This window comes from Schistocerca serialis, chromosome 5, assembly GCF_023864345.2.
Source record: "Schistocerca serialis cubense isolate TAMUIC-IGC-003099 chromosome 5, iqSchSeri2.2, whole genome shotgun sequence".
Taxonomy (NCBI): Eukaryota; Metazoa; Arthropoda; class Insecta; order Orthoptera; family Acrididae; genus Schistocerca; species Schistocerca serialis.
The window spans coordinates 245,011,477-245,029,685 of record NC_064642.1 but is presented as its reverse complement, the minus strand read 5'-3'; the positions used below and the strand labels follow the sequence as shown (position 1 = coordinate 245,029,685).

At 39.6% G+C, this 18,209-nt stretch overlaps 1 protein-coding gene across 3 annotated transcripts in view; it reads right to left on the bottom strand.

The window, feature by feature from the left end:
- Nucleotides 1-13,129: 13,129 nt before the first annotated feature.
- The window catches only part of LOC126482297 (pyrroline-5-carboxylate reductase 1, mitochondrial-like), a 176,797-nt gene continuing 171,717 nt past the window's right edge, over nucleotides 13,130-18,209 (bottom strand). For all 3 annotated transcript variants that reach the window (XM_050106310.1, XM_050106308.1, XM_050106309.1), the window contains one exon: nucleotides 13,130-13,817. In XM_050106310.1, coding sequence (XP_049962267.1) covers nucleotides 13,761-13,817 — 57 coding nt within the window. In that variant the 3' untranslated portion in view covers nucleotides 13,130-13,760. The remainder of the gene's footprint in view (nucleotides 13,818-18,209) is intronic.

Genomic DNA, 18,209 nt, shown 5'->3' with positions numbered 1-18,209 from the left:
CGGTGTGAAAGACTACTCAGGTGGAGACATCAAGCATGGCAAATTCGCTCAAGGTTTTCGAGTAAATTAGGACTGGGTGGTGCACCACCAGAACCTTTGCCTTCTATCTCCTTTTGTATCTCCTGCACTGTTCTAATGAAAGCAGTACAGTAGTCTGCTTCATGTGATCTAGTTACTTATATCTATATCAGGGTGCTTAAAAAGTCATGATGTAACTGAATTGAGGTTTATGGATTTTTCATTCAAATTAAAAATTAAAAAATCTAAAGAAAGAAAGAGATAGCTAATGGAATTGACATACTCTGTGTTTGTTGAGTCCCTGTTATAATTAAAATGTTAATAATATTAGAAATTTGCCACACACTCATTCACTTGTTGATATCTGGTAAGACGAGCTGGGCACTAATCTCTCTGATGGTTATCATTGAATAGCAGGAAGAGATGAAATATTAACTCCACTGCATGTTGTCACAGCTCTCAGCTTAGACTTCTTCTCGTGCTGAGTGCTGACAGAAGATTATAACAGAATTTGTGTTTCCTAAAACCTAAACCTAACCAAAAGAGATTATATATGAGGCAGTCAAATGAAAATGAGACAGATGGAAAAAAAGTAAGTTAACTGTTTATTATTTCAAAAGTAACTGCTATAACTGTTGCTACATTTACCCCACTGTAAAACAAGATGGTCAGTGCATTTACGGAAAAATGTTTGCAGTTGCTTATGGAATCTGATTGTACCCAGATATGCACCTCTTCTTATGAAGTAAATCGATGGCCACAAATGTCTCTTTTTTAGGGCTGCAAATATATGTTAATTGCATGGGGATAGATTGGGACTGTTTGGAGGATATGTAGGGTTTTCTGTGTGAAACTTCTACAGCATAGTAGAAACAACCTTGGCAGCATGTGGGCAGGCATTACCATGCATCAAGTTGAAGCCATCCGTCTACATTCGTGTGTGTTTGGACTTGATATTGTGCTTCAGTTTTTACAAATAATCCACACACCACTCTGGTATTAATTGTGGTGCCATGTTCTAGAAAGTCAATGAGCAGTGGCCCCTTGAAGTTAAAGAAAAAGGTCATCGTGACTTTCCCAGGGCTGACAGGCATTTTTTCAGGGGGGGGGGGGGGGGGGGGGTGTAAATGCATATGCTTCCATGCTTCCATTTTTGGCTCTGATGTTGACTCTCCAGCTCAAAATGATGACACCACATTTTATCTCACATGGCAGTACAGGATAGGAAATGATATTCTTCAGTGTGATATTGTTCTAGATGCTGTAGTGATGTCAGTATTCTGTTTAACTGCTGCTCCTATGTCAAGCTGTGAGGAACCCACTGTGCACAGATTTTCCTGATCTTTAGATGCACTGTCACAATGGCGTGAGTGGTACCGTGACAGATGCCCAATATGAGCTGAATGCCTACCACCTTACCCCGTCAGTCATTTCTGATTGCAGCTTCCCCCACAAAAGTGCAGAAGGGTTAATGACATGAGGAGACTGTCCTGGCCAGTACTTGTCTTTCAGTGATGATGTCCGACCTTTTTGAAATAGTTTATTCCGCACAAATACAAGTACACAGGACTTATTGTGTTTGCCATGTGCAGCAGATTTGCAAGCATAAAGTTGACTTCCTGAGACTCCTTCTACAGTCAAAAGCCATGCTACACCACACTATTCCTCTTTTTGGCCTCCACAGTGAAGTTGGATGAGCACACAACTTGATGGTCTCACATTGTGCACATCAGTTAATGTTCACACCGTCCCTTCCTAATTCTCAATAGAAATACCTGTGTTACCAACATCTGTGCCATGCTTGTTACATAGTCTGTCTCATTTTCATTTGACTCCCCTTATACAAAGAGAGTGGAAACATTATAGAAATTGGTATTCTATGTAAAGAATTGTGTATTTGACATAACTAAAGTTCGCATCATGTAGGAAGGTGGCCCAATTTTCAGCTGTTCTGCGCATCCCCCTCCACTAGCTACTGGCAGCCAATAATATTCATTCTCTTTCTGAGCAGCTTGCAGCAAGTTATGGCTATAGAGCGAGAATCACGATTCCACATGCTGCACTGTTGCCGTACTTCGCAACAAACGAATTATTCATTCAACTGTCAATTTTTTTTCCTTGCAGCAGTATAGTTGTGAATGTGTATCTATAAATGTTTAACTGTGATTTAATAAGCAGCCAGGTGACGGCAATAAATGTGATGTGCTTCACAAGCAGACGAGGGGGATTGTTTACTGCATTTGTAACTTTTTCAAACATGGATTTGAAAGCAGGTCTCCTCCTATTGACATTTGAAGATAAAGGAATGGACTCCATAACCATGCGGTACTGGCAAGAGAACTGTAAAGAGAAGTGTAAACGAAAGTGTCAGAGCTTTAGGAACCGTAGAAAACATTGGTTTCGTGTCACATGGAAAGGATTGAAATCGCAAGGAACCTATAACACAAATGGATGCCTTCAGCAATGATGTTTTAAAGTGCTCCATGTGAATGGTGAGTGCTAGACATAACAAAAATGTGTTATAGTTATGCAGCAGAAAATTGGCTTCGATGGTAAGTGCTTCATCAATGTAAAGAATCTTAAGATGTTGGCTCCAGATATGTCAAGGAGGAGGTAGCTCAACAGTGTATTACCTTGATAAAACATGGGTCAATTAGAATCATTCCAGGAAGATCTGCTTGCAAATAAGTGATGCTACTGCTGGTTTTAAAGTTCTCATAGGAATAGGTTCTCAAGCAATTATTCTGTATGCTGACTCCTCTTCTGGTTCTGAGAATATACTTGTATTTATGTGTAAGAAAAACAACAGTGACTACAATTCGGAAATGATACATGCCATTTTTGTGACATGATTCACAGTTCTCATCACACCTTGCTTCAAAGTCGCTCATTGCGAATTATAATTCAACTGTTACAGAAATGACACCAGAAAAGTGAATATTTTTCCCTGGTGTAAAAATAAAAATATTAAGCACAGTATCAACCAGACTCTTCCCGGACTCCTGCGACTCATTAATTTATACAAGTCATGTGACAAAATGTACAAACTTGACTTCCTTGTACATAAATGGGGTCTCTCAGTTTTGCATTTAATCACGTGTCACTGTCAGTGTAGTACCATGGAAATAATTTGGGCAAAGGGTTAAGACTACATGGGAGAAAAAAAATAAAACATTCAAGATAACATACACTGAATCGTTTGTGCATGAGCCAATAGAAGACATGCCACCTGTAGCGTGGGCACAGTCTGTGCGGCATGCTGAAAAGCTTCAGAAAGAAGAATTTGACAGAGAAGTGATGATGGACATGGACATAAGCTATGAACCTATCATCATAAATTTACAATGAGATTGTTAGGAAACGGACTCAAATAGAAATGACGATGGTATTATGGCGTAGACTTTGGAACAAAATAATATTATTTCTTAGTTTTAAAGACTTGTGGTTTAAGCAATGTGTTTGTCAACATATCAGTTCCATATATAGTAATGAGAACTTCCTAGCCTTTTTGATTAGGACTTTGTATCCTTTGAATTATGCAGACTAATGTTCAAGATATTGCCAAAGGTGAAGTTAAGCTTCTACCACCTTGTTGTATGCTCTAATAACACGGGAGAATGCAGCTGGATAAATTCGTCAGAAGTCTGATATTTTCACACGTAAACCCCGGTCATATTCAGGCATGAACTGAATAATGTCCTTAAATGACAGTAACTGTTACTTGTCGAAATATCAGTGGTTTTCGATGTTATCGGTCAACATTCCCTGGAGTTACTCGCAGGTGATGGTTAAATCTTTGCTTGTTCAATGTATTATAAATGCAGTCTCTCACTATAATGTCAAAAGAGTTAGTTTACACTCATAACACTCATTAAGAGCGAAAAATATGGCAACTTACTGACCACTTGTACGATAGTCTTTTACATTCATCTTTTCTATTACTAGTTCTTTTTTACTTGCAGTGATTACACTTAACTATAGTCAAACACAGATACATGGTCACCTTACACTTTTTTAAAAATTCTATTGAGTAGAAGCAGTTGTCAAGCAAACATAATGGTTTTGGTTTGTGCTTGAAGTAAATTTTGTTGTGCAGTAAATTTTTACATATAATACAGTTCAAATTGCAACAAATGATGATAAATTATTGCAATCAGTTTCAATGATATTGTTGTTAGGCAATTGTCCTTTTAAGATAAATAATACTTCATGTTTTCACAAAGCTGTGTCAGCTATTCTTGCCTCCCCATGTCATGCAGAGTAAATCCGTGGAGCAGTGAACACAACATCGTCAAGATGTGACTTAATATTTCTCTCATGATGATTGATCGAAATTGGTTTTAATATTTAGTATTCCCTTGTAGATTTGAACATAAAATACAATGTATTGTAGGCAAACGAGCAAGACTGTTGTCCGCAGCAATGTGGACTTTGTTTGCCCGTTCTTTGCTGCTGCGCATGCGCAGTTCTCATGCCCCCCACGCTTCGTTGCGCTCCACCTTTCTGCTTGGAAGCACCGTCCTACATGATGCGGGCTTTAATTATTTCTTCCTGAACTATATAGTTATTACAAACTTGTTTCTCCTTTCATGCGTGGTACACTTGGGGAGAACATCACAGTAGGCTATGGGTTGTCAACTTTTGGTGGAAAGACTTTTTGAAAAAAATGTTTTCACAACACTTTGGTTCTAAAAGCGATATTATATGGTTTCATCAGTATACACTCTCATTCACTTGACGCCATGCAGATTTAGTTAGTAGTTCCACCCTTGAAGAAGAACAGGTAAGAAATGCTAGCCTTGCCCAGAGTGGACCCACTTGAAAGTGCATTTACAGGTCTTTATTCTAGCCTCTCAGCTACTGAGCTACTATGGAAAGTATTGTATGTAAGGAACATGAGCACAAATGCAGTTCCCCCACTGGCAGTGGTCTGTGATGACACGCTCAGTTGGCCAGCTACAGCTCCACCTGGAGATGGAGGCCTGGGGGTGTAGTCTGACATGACACCCCCAGTGTCTTGTACATCCTCAGATTACTTGTGGTGTGTGATAGGAGCTTATATAGCCTTCTCGGGCTCTGAGTTTTCATTGCTTTCTTCAATGAGTTCCTACCTTTGATAATCTGCTCTTAGTGGAGGAAGTCTTTTACAGCCCTTGCAGTACTTCATTTTCCAAGATGATGATGTGACAATACAGGGATATAGGTAGCACTATTTAAGGGGACACAGTGGTCACTCAAATTTACAGGGGGAGTACTGGGACAGAATGAAGACAGAATCTGTTTTGTGCAGCTTGTATTTCTTTACATGGGATCTCAAAAACAAAAAGTTCCAGAATATGTGTGAGGCTATTTGCTTACAATTTTTTGTTATGGCATAAGGGGGCAAAATTAGCTAATAACTGGATCATGAAATAAAGTGGCTATCCACGAATCTGTTTTATTTCAAGAAATTCACAGCAGTTGACCCATATACAAAAAACTATTCATCCTTGACAGGATGTGAAGTCGTGACTTTCCCTCCCTCCCATCCTTCCTTCCTTTTGTAATGTTCATTTCTGGAAGTGTTTTGAGCTGTGTGTGATCATTGCAGTATTGTGCCAGTGTACCACCATGTGCAACCTTACAGATTCCCAACAAGAGCAAACTATGGAAGACTTCTTAGTTAGTTCATCAGTGACAACAGTGGCAGTTTCACTAAGTGTATCTAGTGCTGTGGTTATGTAAGAGAGTTTGTAGGGAAACTTTACAGCTGAGGCAGACAGCATTGTATTAAACAAGGTTGTTTCTACTCATAGGAAGATCACTGACCTAAAAGTGAACCCTGAGCTTAATACTGTAAGGGTCAAACTTCCTTGGTAACTTGGCACACAGTCATTGTGCATTCTAGTGTCGACAGTATGTGGTACCACAGCCCCTGCAGTCTCTGAAGGGTGAGGTGGAGTGAGAAGGGATAAGTGGAACAGCAAGATGAGAAAACCACTCCTACGCTTTCCATGCATTCTTTGCTATATGCACTAAGATCGAGATGTAGGCCCGCATAGAGTAGAAAGGAGAATGCACTATCTCTATACTGTCGTCTCAACAGTGAGTGCCAACTGTGTCTCACTCGTTTACTAGTGTGGTTCCCTGCAGCAAGCACTAATGAGAGATATGACTGCTATGCAATAAACTCGTATCTTGTGAAATGAGGGACTTTAGGGCTATTTGTACACCTAAAATGAAAAGAGATCCTGTTAATCTTATTGGATAGGAAGACTCATTGTTTAACGAGAGCAGAATAGCTGTGTTTATGTCAGAGGGAGCAAGTTATTTATTTTTTATTTACACGGCAATATCCAAGGTCATGGAATGTGTCAGTACATGAAATTACAACATAAAAAGTATTAACAGACAAAAATAAAATGTTTATGAACCTGAAAAAAGTCAATCCATAAGTTTAAGTAAACGTAGTCAACAATACAACAAGAATCAGCTTAATTTTTCAAGGAACTCCTCGATAGAATAGTAGGAGTGACCCATGAGGAATCTCTTTAGTTTCAATTTGAAAGCACGTGGATTACTGCTAAGATTTTTGAATTCGAGTGGTAGCTTATTGAAAATGGATGCAGCAGTGTGCTGCACACCTTCCTGCACAAGAGTTAAGGAAGTCCGATCCAAAAGCAGGTTTGATTTCTGCCAAGTATTAACTGAGTGAAAGCTGCTTATTCTTGGGAATAAGCTAATATTTTTAACAAGTAATGACAGTAAGGAATATGTGTATTGAGATACCAGTGTCAAAATACCCAGACTCGTGAACAGGGATAGACCAGAAGTTTGTGAACTAACACCACGTATTGCCCGAACCTCTCGTTTCTCAGCCAAAAATATCCTTTTAGAATGGGAAGAGTTACCCCAAAATATAATACCATACGACATAAGCAAATGAAAATAAGCAAAGTAGACTAATTTTCATGTCGAACGATCACTCACTCCAGATACCGTTCGTATAGTAAAAATTGCAGCATTAAGTCTTTGAACAAGATCCTTAATGTGGACATTCCACGACAGTCTACTATCTGTCTGAACACATAAAAATTTTAACTGCACAGTTTCACTAATTGTATGCCGATTCTGTGAAATTAAAACATCAGGTTTTGTTGAATTGTGTGTTAGAAACTGTAAAAACTGAGTCTTACTGTGATTTAGTGTTAGTTTATTTTCTAGGAGCCACGAACTTATGTCATGAACCGCACTATTTGGAACCAAGCCAATGTTGCACACAACATCCTTTACTACCAAGCTAGTGTCATCAGGAAACAAATATTTTAGAGGTACTCGTAATATTATAGGGCATAGCATTTATATAAATAATGAACTAGAACTGGCCCCAACACTGATTCCTGGGACACCCCCCACTTGACTGTACCCCACATAACAGCCATTTTCAACATGGTGAGTAATGAAATTTTGCTGTCTGTTGCTAAAGTAAGAGGTGAATCAATTGTGAGCTACTCCCTGTATTCCATAATGGTTCAACTTCTGGAGCAGTATTTTGTGATCAACACAATCAATTGCCTTAGTAAAATCAAAAAATATGCCTATAATTTGAAACCTTTTGTTTAACCAATCCAGTGCATCACAGAGAAAAGGGAATATAGCATTTTCAGTTGTTAAATCCAAATTGTACATTTGATAGCAAATCATGTGATATAAAATGATAAATTATCCTTACATACACAGCCTTTTCAAAAACTTTAGCAAACACTGATGGCATAGAAATAGATCTAAAATTATCTACATTATCCCTTTCTCCGTTTTTATAAAGCGGCTTTACTACTGAGTACTTTAATCATTCAGAAAACTGACTATTCCTAAAGGAAAAATTATAAATATCGCTAAATACAGGGCTGACATGTGCAGCACAGTACTTTAATATTCTGCCATTCCTAAAGGGAAAATTATGAATATTGCTAAATACAGGGCTGACATGTGCAGCACAGTACTTTAATATTCTGCTAGGCACTCCATCATATCCATGAGAGTCCTTAGTCTTAAGTGATTTAATTATTGTCTCAATCTCCCCGTTGTCTGTGTCACAGAGCAGTATTTCAGACATCAATCTCTGAAAGGCATTTGCCAAGAAAGTTATATGATTCCTTGCAGAAACTAAATTTTCCTTTAATTCACCAGCAATGCTCAGAAAATAATTGTTAAATAATGTACATATATCTGATTTATCAGTAACAGAAATATTTTTACTACGAACTTACTTTACGTCGTCGACCTTGTGCTGTTGACCAGACACTTCCTTCACAACTGACCGTATGTCATGTGAATTAGCTATTCTATTTGCATACCACATAGTCTTTGCCTTCCTAATTTTTTAAGCACCTTACAGTACTGTTTGTAATGGGATACTGTAGCTTGATTGTGACTACTTCTAACATTTTGATATAATTCCTGCTTTGTTCTAAATGATATTCTTATCCCACCCAGGCTGCCTACTACTGCTAGTACCCAATTTAGAACATTCTAATGGAAAGCAACTCTCAAAGAGCATGAGAAATGGGTTAAGGAAAGCATTATATTTATCATCTATGTTATCGGCACTATAAACATCCTGCCATTCTTCTTCCTTGACAAGGTTTAAAAAACTCTCTATTGCTGTTGGATTAAGTCTTCTACATAGTTTGTAGCTGTATGTGACATTTGTTTGACTACTTAAGCCTTTTTGTACATCGTGGTCTGAAAGCCCATTCACTCTTTTACTAACAGAATGCCCATCTAGTAATGATGTATTGTCTGTGGCTGTGCTACTGTTCCCCAGCACCCTACACGGAAAAAACACAGTCTGCATCAGATCATATGAATTTAGGAGATCTACCAACATCCTTTTTCTTGCACCATCATATACAAAATTTATGTTGAAGTCACCACATACAACTACTTCCTAAAAAGTGAATCCAGAACCGTCTACAGCTTGAACAGAAATGCCATGAAATCAGAGTTAGGGGACCTATAAACAACAACAAATAGACGTTTAGTTTCACTAAATTCGACTGCCCCTGCACAACATTCAAATATCTGTTCAGTGCAGTGCCATGATACGATACTGTTTTTTACGTACATAGCTACTCCCCCACCCTGCAAGGAACTCCTTGGAAAACAGCCAGCTAATCTGTATCCTGGTAAAGGAAGCCTCTGAATTGGCAAATTATTTAAGTGGTGTTCTGCCATACCAATAATTTTAGAGTCAACATCTATAAGCACCGAGCGAGGTGGTGCAGTGGTTAGCTCACTGGACTCGCATTCGGGAGGATGACAGTTCAATCCCGTCTCCAGCCATCCTGATTTAGGTTTTCCGTGATTTCCCTAAATCGTTTCAGGAAAATGCCGGGATGGTTCCTTTGAAAGGGCACGGCCGATTTCCTTCCCAATCCTTCCCTAACCCGAGCTTGCGCTCCGTCTCTAATGACCTCATTGTCGACGGGACGTTAAACACTAACCACCACCACCACCACCACCATCTATAAGCAGTTCACTAACTTTATCTCTAATACCTCTTATATTCTGATGAAATATGTTAATTCCTTCTCTACTTGGAAACATGACAGCCTCTGAAGGTGAGCCCTTAGTTATAGGGACTTCCTTTAAGCAGATAAACCTATCAGTTGACTTCACTCTAAAAAAGGTGCAGCTCTAACACCAACTACTACAGGAATTTTTCCTTGAGTGATCCTACCACCACCCACTACTCTGTCACCTGTAAGCTTTGCCGGCCTCCCCTTCGCATACCTATTGAGGTGCAGGCCATGCCTAGTGAAACCCGATCTACTGATAGACCCAACTGGCACCACTGAGATGTTACACATGCTCTTTGCCATCAGTGTTCTCTCCAGCCCCATGTTAAAGCGCCTGACAGCCGCATTAAGATGAGGCCAGTCATGACGCAGAAACAGTTGCACGAAATGCACATTAGTGCCACCAGTTTGAGTAGTTATCTTCATTATTTGTCATGACGAAGTAGAATGTTTTGCAATGTCAGCAGCTAAGTTGGTAAATCACATGGCTGCTTGCATAGGTAGCCCTGAATGTGATGGAATAGGTAATGCATTTGCAGGGCTGGAGTATATCTAAGGGTCAACTTTTCAGCTAACAGTAGTGAGGCTGAGCTAATACTGTGAGCCACAAACTCTTTACTGTGTATACATTAGAGCCGCAAGTTCAAAGATATCGTGCTGCAAGACAAGTTTTTATTCCGAATTGGGATCTCCATGTCCCAGTGTCAGCTAGGCTCGACTCAAAAGAACTAAGTTCTGCAGGAGCCTGCCCCCTCTGTTTTGGAAGCGAATGAAAGATTAGTTAAAAAAATTAAAAATTATGAGAACAAATGATAAGTGGTGGGCTGCAATGAGACCAATGGCAGGTAGCATGTGGGCTGTGGCCTCTGCATCCCTGATCTAGATCTGTTACAGGGATATGACGATGGAGCTTACCTCAGTATTTGAGTCATTTCTCATAAAAAGGTCACACGGTTTGGCTTATACATGAGCTGTCACAAATAACACAATGGATCAGGTACACATTTCCCTTTCAAAGCAACAAATCTTCTTCATAAAATTGTGTTTATGCAGCAATCTCCATAGGAGACAGAAGATCACTTTGACCGTGTATTTCTCACAGGTTTGCCCTCTCCTCAAGGAAAAAACAGCCTTGTAAGTCAGGAATACAGCTGACTCAAAAGTGGCACAGTTGTCTTCCTGGTCATGTCCTTGCATTATTGGTTTCATGTGCAACACCTTGTAAATCTGTTACTGGGAATATCCAGTTACTTGGAAGACCTTTGGGTATTCTGGTTCACGCAGCAAGGAATCATTCTCTGGGACATTGCATCCCCTATGCACTAAACTTTTATAGTCATCAGTGATTTATGATGTTTCCCGTCTATTTCCTTCAACTGAATCTACAGGTAACAATGGACAGCTTCTTCAACAGCACTGGTGAAGGCTAGTATTGGCAAAATAGTTTCATCCAAATCTATACCTGCAAAGATATAGTGGTCCTGACAACAAAATTCTGTTGCAGAGGCAGGCTTAGTCAGCTTAGCCATCTGTCTAGCTGTGTCGTATATGATGAGCTCAGTCAGATTTGTCTGCTATTGTACCATCAGTCCAGTTCCATGCATAATGAAGTAAAATTTGCCCTGCCTCGTAATGTAAATGACACAACACAGTCCAACTTAAGACAAGTAAACCAGTTCTGTGGCACTGACTCACATCTTATTTCCCATTGTGATAGAGCTTCCATCGTGTAATCAACCTCAAAGCTCATTCCAACCGTGGCCAGAAAATATTTGGCTAAAATATCAGTTGCGCAGAAGGAAAAAGTACTGCTACCCGAAATATAATAGATTACTCATTACATCATGAAAAACTAATAAATAACAGTGATCGTCTTTTCTCATACCACTGATATTTTCATAACTTATTTTTTCTTTACAAATTTCTTTTAATTAGTACAGTGACTGTTACCCAGAAAATTGTTTTCTTCCCTTTAAAAAGTGTCTACCAGTTTTTCAATGCTAGGTTTAAACACACAAATGTCTCAAGTCATAAATCAATGAGCAAAATTTGATTAACTTGAAAAATATAGAACAGTGGAAACTCCAAGCTGGAAATCAACAATAAGAAAAAGGATAGACTGCTGCTTCCCGTAAAGATTATGGGTTGAGTTGAAGATGGGCACAATGAAAAGACTTTACGATTTAGCTTTTGGCCAAAGCCACCTTTAGAAAAGAACACGCACACAAGTGCGCGGAAGCACACCTCATGTTCACATGATTGCCATCTACAGCAGCTCGGACCACAACGCAACTGTCATACGAAACAAAAGCAGCAATCTGGAGGCAGCAGGAAAGGGCAAGGGATACCACAGTGCAGGTGGGTGGAGAGAGGAGCACTGTCTGACAGAGCATGCAGGGACTAGATAGTGGCATGAAGACTGCAAGGCACAGTATCAGGGGGTGAGGTGAGGTGGTGGTGGTGGTGGTGGTGGTGGTGGTGGTGGTGGTGGGTAGAGTGGAAAAGTAGAGAAGCAGGGAAGGGGGAAATGGGAGGGCACGTCAGCAAAGGGTGGCACACAAAGAGGGTGAAGGAATGTGAATAGGAATGGGGTGATAGGACAGAGGGGTGGAAACTATTGGATTGAGTGTATGACAGTACATTACTGTAGGTTGAGGTGGAGATAATTTCGGGAGCAGAGAATGTCTTATAAGAATAACTTCCATCTGCATAGTTCAGAAAAACTGGTGGTGGAGCTTTTCTGAACTGTGCAAATAGGAGTTATGACACATTCTCTGCACCTGAAATAATCCCAGTCTGAACCTACAGTAACCTACGCCCCCCATACTCTCCACCCAATAGTTTCCACCCCTCTCTCCTGTCACCTACTCTCTATTCATGCGCCTCACCCTGTTTGTGTGCTACCCTCTATCAATGCACCTGCCTTCTTTCCCTTTCCTGTGCTCCTCTCCATTTCTGCTCCACAGCCCCAGCCCCCCCCCCCCCCCCCCCCCCCGCACCTTGCCCCACCATCAACCTGCCTCACATCTCCCTGACACTGCCCCTAGCGGTCTTCAGCCTCAATCTAGTTCTTGCACCTGGCAGTCTTCATGCCTCCATCTAGTTCCTGCATGCTCTGCCAGACAGTGCTCATCCCTCCACCTATTTGTATCCCTTCCCCTTCCCTGCTGCCTCCAAATTGCTACTTTCATTCCATGTGACAGTTGCATTCTGGTCTGAGCTGCCAGATATAGCAGTTGTGTGTGCATGCAGTGTGCTTCCCTGTGTGAATGAATGTCTGTGTGTTTTCTTTCCTGAAAAAGGTTTTGGCCAAAAGCTAAATCATAACAGTATTTTCATTGTGCCTTTTTGGAACTCAGTGTGTCTTCTTTGCGGTGAGTTGCAATCTGTCTTTATCCTTACATTGTTGAAAAATATAAAACTTTTTCAACATTGTTAAGGAAATGCTGTGTCTCTGAAAAAAAGTTGTGACATGTCGGTGTTCTTCTTGTCTCATTTTGTGACATCGAACATGGACTGTAAGCTCTATTTATTCAGAAAGTAACAACAAATCATTTGAAAATTTTCTTTATTGTTTTTAATGTTAAGTAACAGGTAGTTCTTAGATTCATTAAAAGTTCCTTGAATGAAATGTGTATATTCTCAATAAATAGTTGTCAGATATGCCCAATGAATGCAGTATGAATGCAAGTACTGTGGCAATCTGAATTACAACAACATGTCCAGATCAGTTACAAATGCCTATAAAGCCTATTTTTTGTTCTGCAGTCTTTGTTTCAGCAATAAATTATGAAATATGTTACTTCATGAGAAATTACATGGCTCCTTCTTTGTTATATATGGCACTTGACAATATATGCAAGTAGCCTATTCTCTCCTTTACAGCCCCCCCCCCCCCAAATCCATATCTCTCTCTCTCTCTCTCTCTCTCTCTCTCTCTCTCTCTCTCTCTCTCTCTCTCGCCACTTACTATGTGTGCACGCGCACGCGCGCGCACACACACACACACACACACACACACACACACACACACATAGCCAATGTTGTGGTTTTTTATGCTCTTATGCATTTTAGTTCTTCTTGTAGTGATGTGATGTCCTGTGCTGTAGGTACTTATGGTTAAAAATTATCTCTTCAAATTCACTTCTTTACACTTCTTTGTGGCAACTTCAACTGCTCCTATTAGTGCAGCTCGTAGTCTGCTCTGTTCCAGCCAATAAAGAGCCTCGGCAGTGGAACCTGCAATGCAACACGTTTTTGTTATTTGTAATTATTGTGGAGTACATGTGGTATAACCATTTCAAGATCATGGGGATTTGTTGTTCAAATGCAATGACAAAGCTTCTCTGATGATAGTAAAAAATTGCTTTACTTTCTTTAGTACATTACAATTTTATTAACCTGCACAGTATTATTATACAAGGATTGTACCAGAAGTAATATATTAAGTATGAATTGAAGAGAACAGCCACGTGAGTTTATATGATAGAAGAATGTTGGGCAATTAATACGATAATGGAAAGTTGTGGTAGAATGTAAATAATTAGGAGTAAAGGTAACAGCTTTCCAAATACTAGAGGTGTTGAGTCATCACCAGGCACAAAGTTTTGAGTTATTTATGTGCCTGTTGATGAGTCAACACCCGTGGTATTCCGTGAATTATTACCTTTACTCCTAAATTATTTACACAATTATTTGACTTCTATTCAGGGGAGATGTAATTGTGTGAGCTATAACCTGTCTGAATAATAGAAATGTTTCTTGGACAAAGAATATCCTGTTCCTTGTCACCTCATTTTACAGTGAAAGTGAAGCTGTCGACAAAATGTTGAGTCACTCAATTAACATGCGGTTCAATAATTTGTGACAATGTCTGTTCTCAACAGCAGCCATATAAATAGTATTTTCCTTTATATTAAAAACAAATTTGGATTCTGCATTGTAGTAGATGTTTTTACCTCAAATATGTTTCATGTTTTACTTGAAAAACCATCTCCTCTGGGCAAAATATTTGGTGTATGGGAGAAATTTTGTTGTGACAAGCTTTATAATTGCTGACTGGACTGCCCTTTAGCAACCAACTCACATTAACCTTGCTGCTGCATGCTATTGTGCATGACCTTGTTTACCTTACTGCTTGCTTCAAAACAAGTGGATATTTATAGAACCCCTTTTTTACGTATAAAATGAAGAGTCTTAAAACATTCAAATGTTGAATTCGTTTGTTGTTTCACCTACAAATGTCATGAAAGGAAACTCAAAGCTGCCATTAATAGGACTCATGATAATTTGCGTTCATTATTTCCCTTTCTGATTTCCCAGTCCAAGCTCATCAACATTATTTGGTGACACTAACTGAAAACAGTTTCTCAAATGGAGCAAACCCTCCACTAAGTTTGCATCTATTGGTTTGTTTTTTTGCTCCTGTTACTGCATAAATGGGACAGTTATTTGATCAGGACAATGCAACTACTTCTTGTTTTTCTTCTTTACAGTTAGCTCACCAACATTTTCAATATTGTTTGTCTACCTACTAACCAACAGCTCAACTGTACAGTGAGGTGTTATCTTTATTTAATTTTACTATTAAAAATGAATGCCATTTAGAAAGTAATGTACTAGGAAGCGTGTGTAAGAATTCCAATATTTTTATTATAAGCTTTTGTTTAATGAATATGTTTTGTTCATTAACGGCATTTCCCCAGAACAGAGAGTGAAAATACAATAAATAATGTAGTACCTTAGTCTCCAGTTTAGGTAATTTAAAACAGATACAAAACATCCTGACCAGAACTGTTTGATTAGTTTTTCTGTGTTGGCTTAATTTTAGCTTGTCATGTGCAAGGAAAACAAGGAATTTTAAACATATTTCATTCAGCACTTGATCATTAAAGTCTCTTTCTGACACAAACAACTCATTTCCATTTTTCTGAAACTGAATAATATGCTCGATTTTAATGACCGTTTCAGAACCCATGCCATACAGATCTCCCCTATCCCAACACCAGCTTTTATGAACTACACAGGTATGAGTTGTTCTTGCAACACATCCTTTGTTCTCATAATCCTCCTGGCCTCAATTTCTGCTAGTGTCTGCCCTGCAACCAACTCCCACTCCCACTCGGGAACCCAACTTCATCCAGTCTACACTATCGTCCCCTTTCCCACAGTCTCTCCTTCCTCTGTTCTGTCATTTATTCCCAATCCATTCTTCCACATATTCATCATCGTGTGCTGCGTGAACTCATTACTGCCAGAGTCTGTGTGTCTCATTCCCCTGCAACTCCTCACTCGAGTAAACCTCCAGAACTGTAGTCTCGGTACTATGTATTCAACCAGAATCAAGGAATTCTTGAAAGTTTACCAGGATAAGACCTCAAAACTACTTTCTGCAATCTCACACCCAAGACACTGCTCACTTCCTTCACCACCTTTCTGCAGTTCCTGTCCCATTACCACTAGACATCTTGTTGGTCACTGTGGATATGGTGACCTTATACACGAACAGCCCCATGCCCATGGCCATGCGGCGCGGAACAGTTTCTTTCCCATCCTCCTCTTGATGCCAAACCCAGCACCTCTTTCACAATCCTCCTAGCCAACTACATCCCAACCCACTATTATTCCAATTTTGAAATCCATAAGCTGTAAACAAATCTATCAACAAATCTGTGGTTCTGCCATGGGTACTAGGAGAGCAGCATCCTGTGCCAACTTATTTATGGGCCATCTTCCTAAAAATCGATTCCTGAGTATTTGTTGTTGTTGTGGTCTTCAGTCCAGAGACTGCTTTGATGCAGCTCTCCATGCTACTCTATCCTGTGCAAGCTTCTTCGTCTCACAGTACCTACTGCATCTGTTTAGTATATTCATCTCTTGGTCTCCCTCTATGATTTTTATCCTCCACACTGCCCTCCAATACTAAATTGGTGATCCCTTGGTGCCTCAGAATGTGTCCTACCAACCGATCCCTTCTTCTAGTCAAGCTGTGCCACAAATTTTTCTTCTCCTCAATTCTTTTCAATACCTCCTCATTAGTTATGTGATCTACCCATCTAATCTTCAGCATTCTTCTGTAGCACCACATTTCAAACTATTCTATTCTCTTCTTGTCCAAACGGTTTATCGTCCATGTTTCACTTCCATACGTGGCTACACTCCATACAAATACTTTCAGAAACGACTTCCCGACACTTAAATCTATACTCGATGTTAGCAAATTTCTCTTCTTCAGAAACGCTTTCTTGCCATTGCCAGTCTACATTTTATATCCTCTCTACTTCAACCATCATCAGTTATTTTGCTCCCCAAATAGCAAAACTCCTTTACTACTTTAAGCATCTCATTTCCTAATCTAATTCCCTCAGCATCACCTGATATAATTCGACTACATTCCATTACCCTCGTTTTGCTTTTGTTGATTTTCATCTTATATCCTCCTTTCAAGACACTGTCCATTCCGTTCAACTGCTCTTCCAAGTCCCTTGCTGTCTCTGACAGAATTACAATGTCATCGGTGAACCTCTAAAGTTTTTATTTCTTCTCCATGGAATTTAATACCTACTCTCTATTTTTCTTTTGTTTCCTTTACTGCTTGCTCAATATACAGATTAAATATCATCGGGGATAGGCCACAACCCTGCCTCACTCCTTTCCCAACCACTGCTTCCCTTTCATGCTCCTAGATTCTTATAACTGCCATCTGGTTTCTGTACAAATTGTAAATAGCCTTTCGCTCCCTGTACTTTACCCCTGCCACCTTCAGAATTTGAAAGAGAATATTCCAGTCAATGTTGTCAAAAGCTTTCTCTAAGTCTGCAAATGCTAGAAACATAGGTTTGCCTTTCCTTAATCTATTTTCTAAGATTAGTCTTAGGATCAGTATTGTCTCGTGTGTTCCAACATTTTTATGGAATCCAAACTGATCTCCCCTGAGGTCGGCTTCTACCAGTTTTTCCATTCGTCTGTAAAGAATTCGTGTTAGCAATTTGCAGCCATAGCTTATTAAACTGATGGTTCAGTAATTTTCACATCTGTCAACACCTGCTTTCTTTGGGATTAGAATTATTATATTCTTCTTGCTGTATGAGGGTATTTTGGCTGTCTCATAAATCTTGCTCTCCAGATGGTAGAGTTTTGTCAGGACTGGTCTCTCAAGGCTGTCAGTAGTTCTAATGGAATGTTGTCTACTCCCGGGGCCTTGTTTTGACTTAGGTCTTTCAGTGCTCTGTCAAACTCTTCACGCAGTATCATATCTCCCATTTCATCTTCATCTACCTCCTGTTCCTTTCCATAATATTGTCCTCAAGAACATCGCCCCTGTATAGACCCTCTAAATACTCCTTCCACCTTTCTGTTTTCCCTTCTGTGCTTAGAACTGGGTTTCCATCTGAGCTCTTGATATTCATTCAAGTGGTTCTCTTTTCTCCAAAGGTCTCTTTAATTTTCCTGTAGGCAGTATCTATCTTACCCCTCTAAATCCTTACATTTGTCCTCTAGCCATCCCTGCTTAGCCCTTGTGCACTTCCTGTCGATCTCATTTTTGAGACGTTTGTATTCCTTTTTGCCTGCTTCACTTACTGCATTTTTGCATTTTCTTCTTTCATCAATTAAATTCAGTACCTCTTCTGT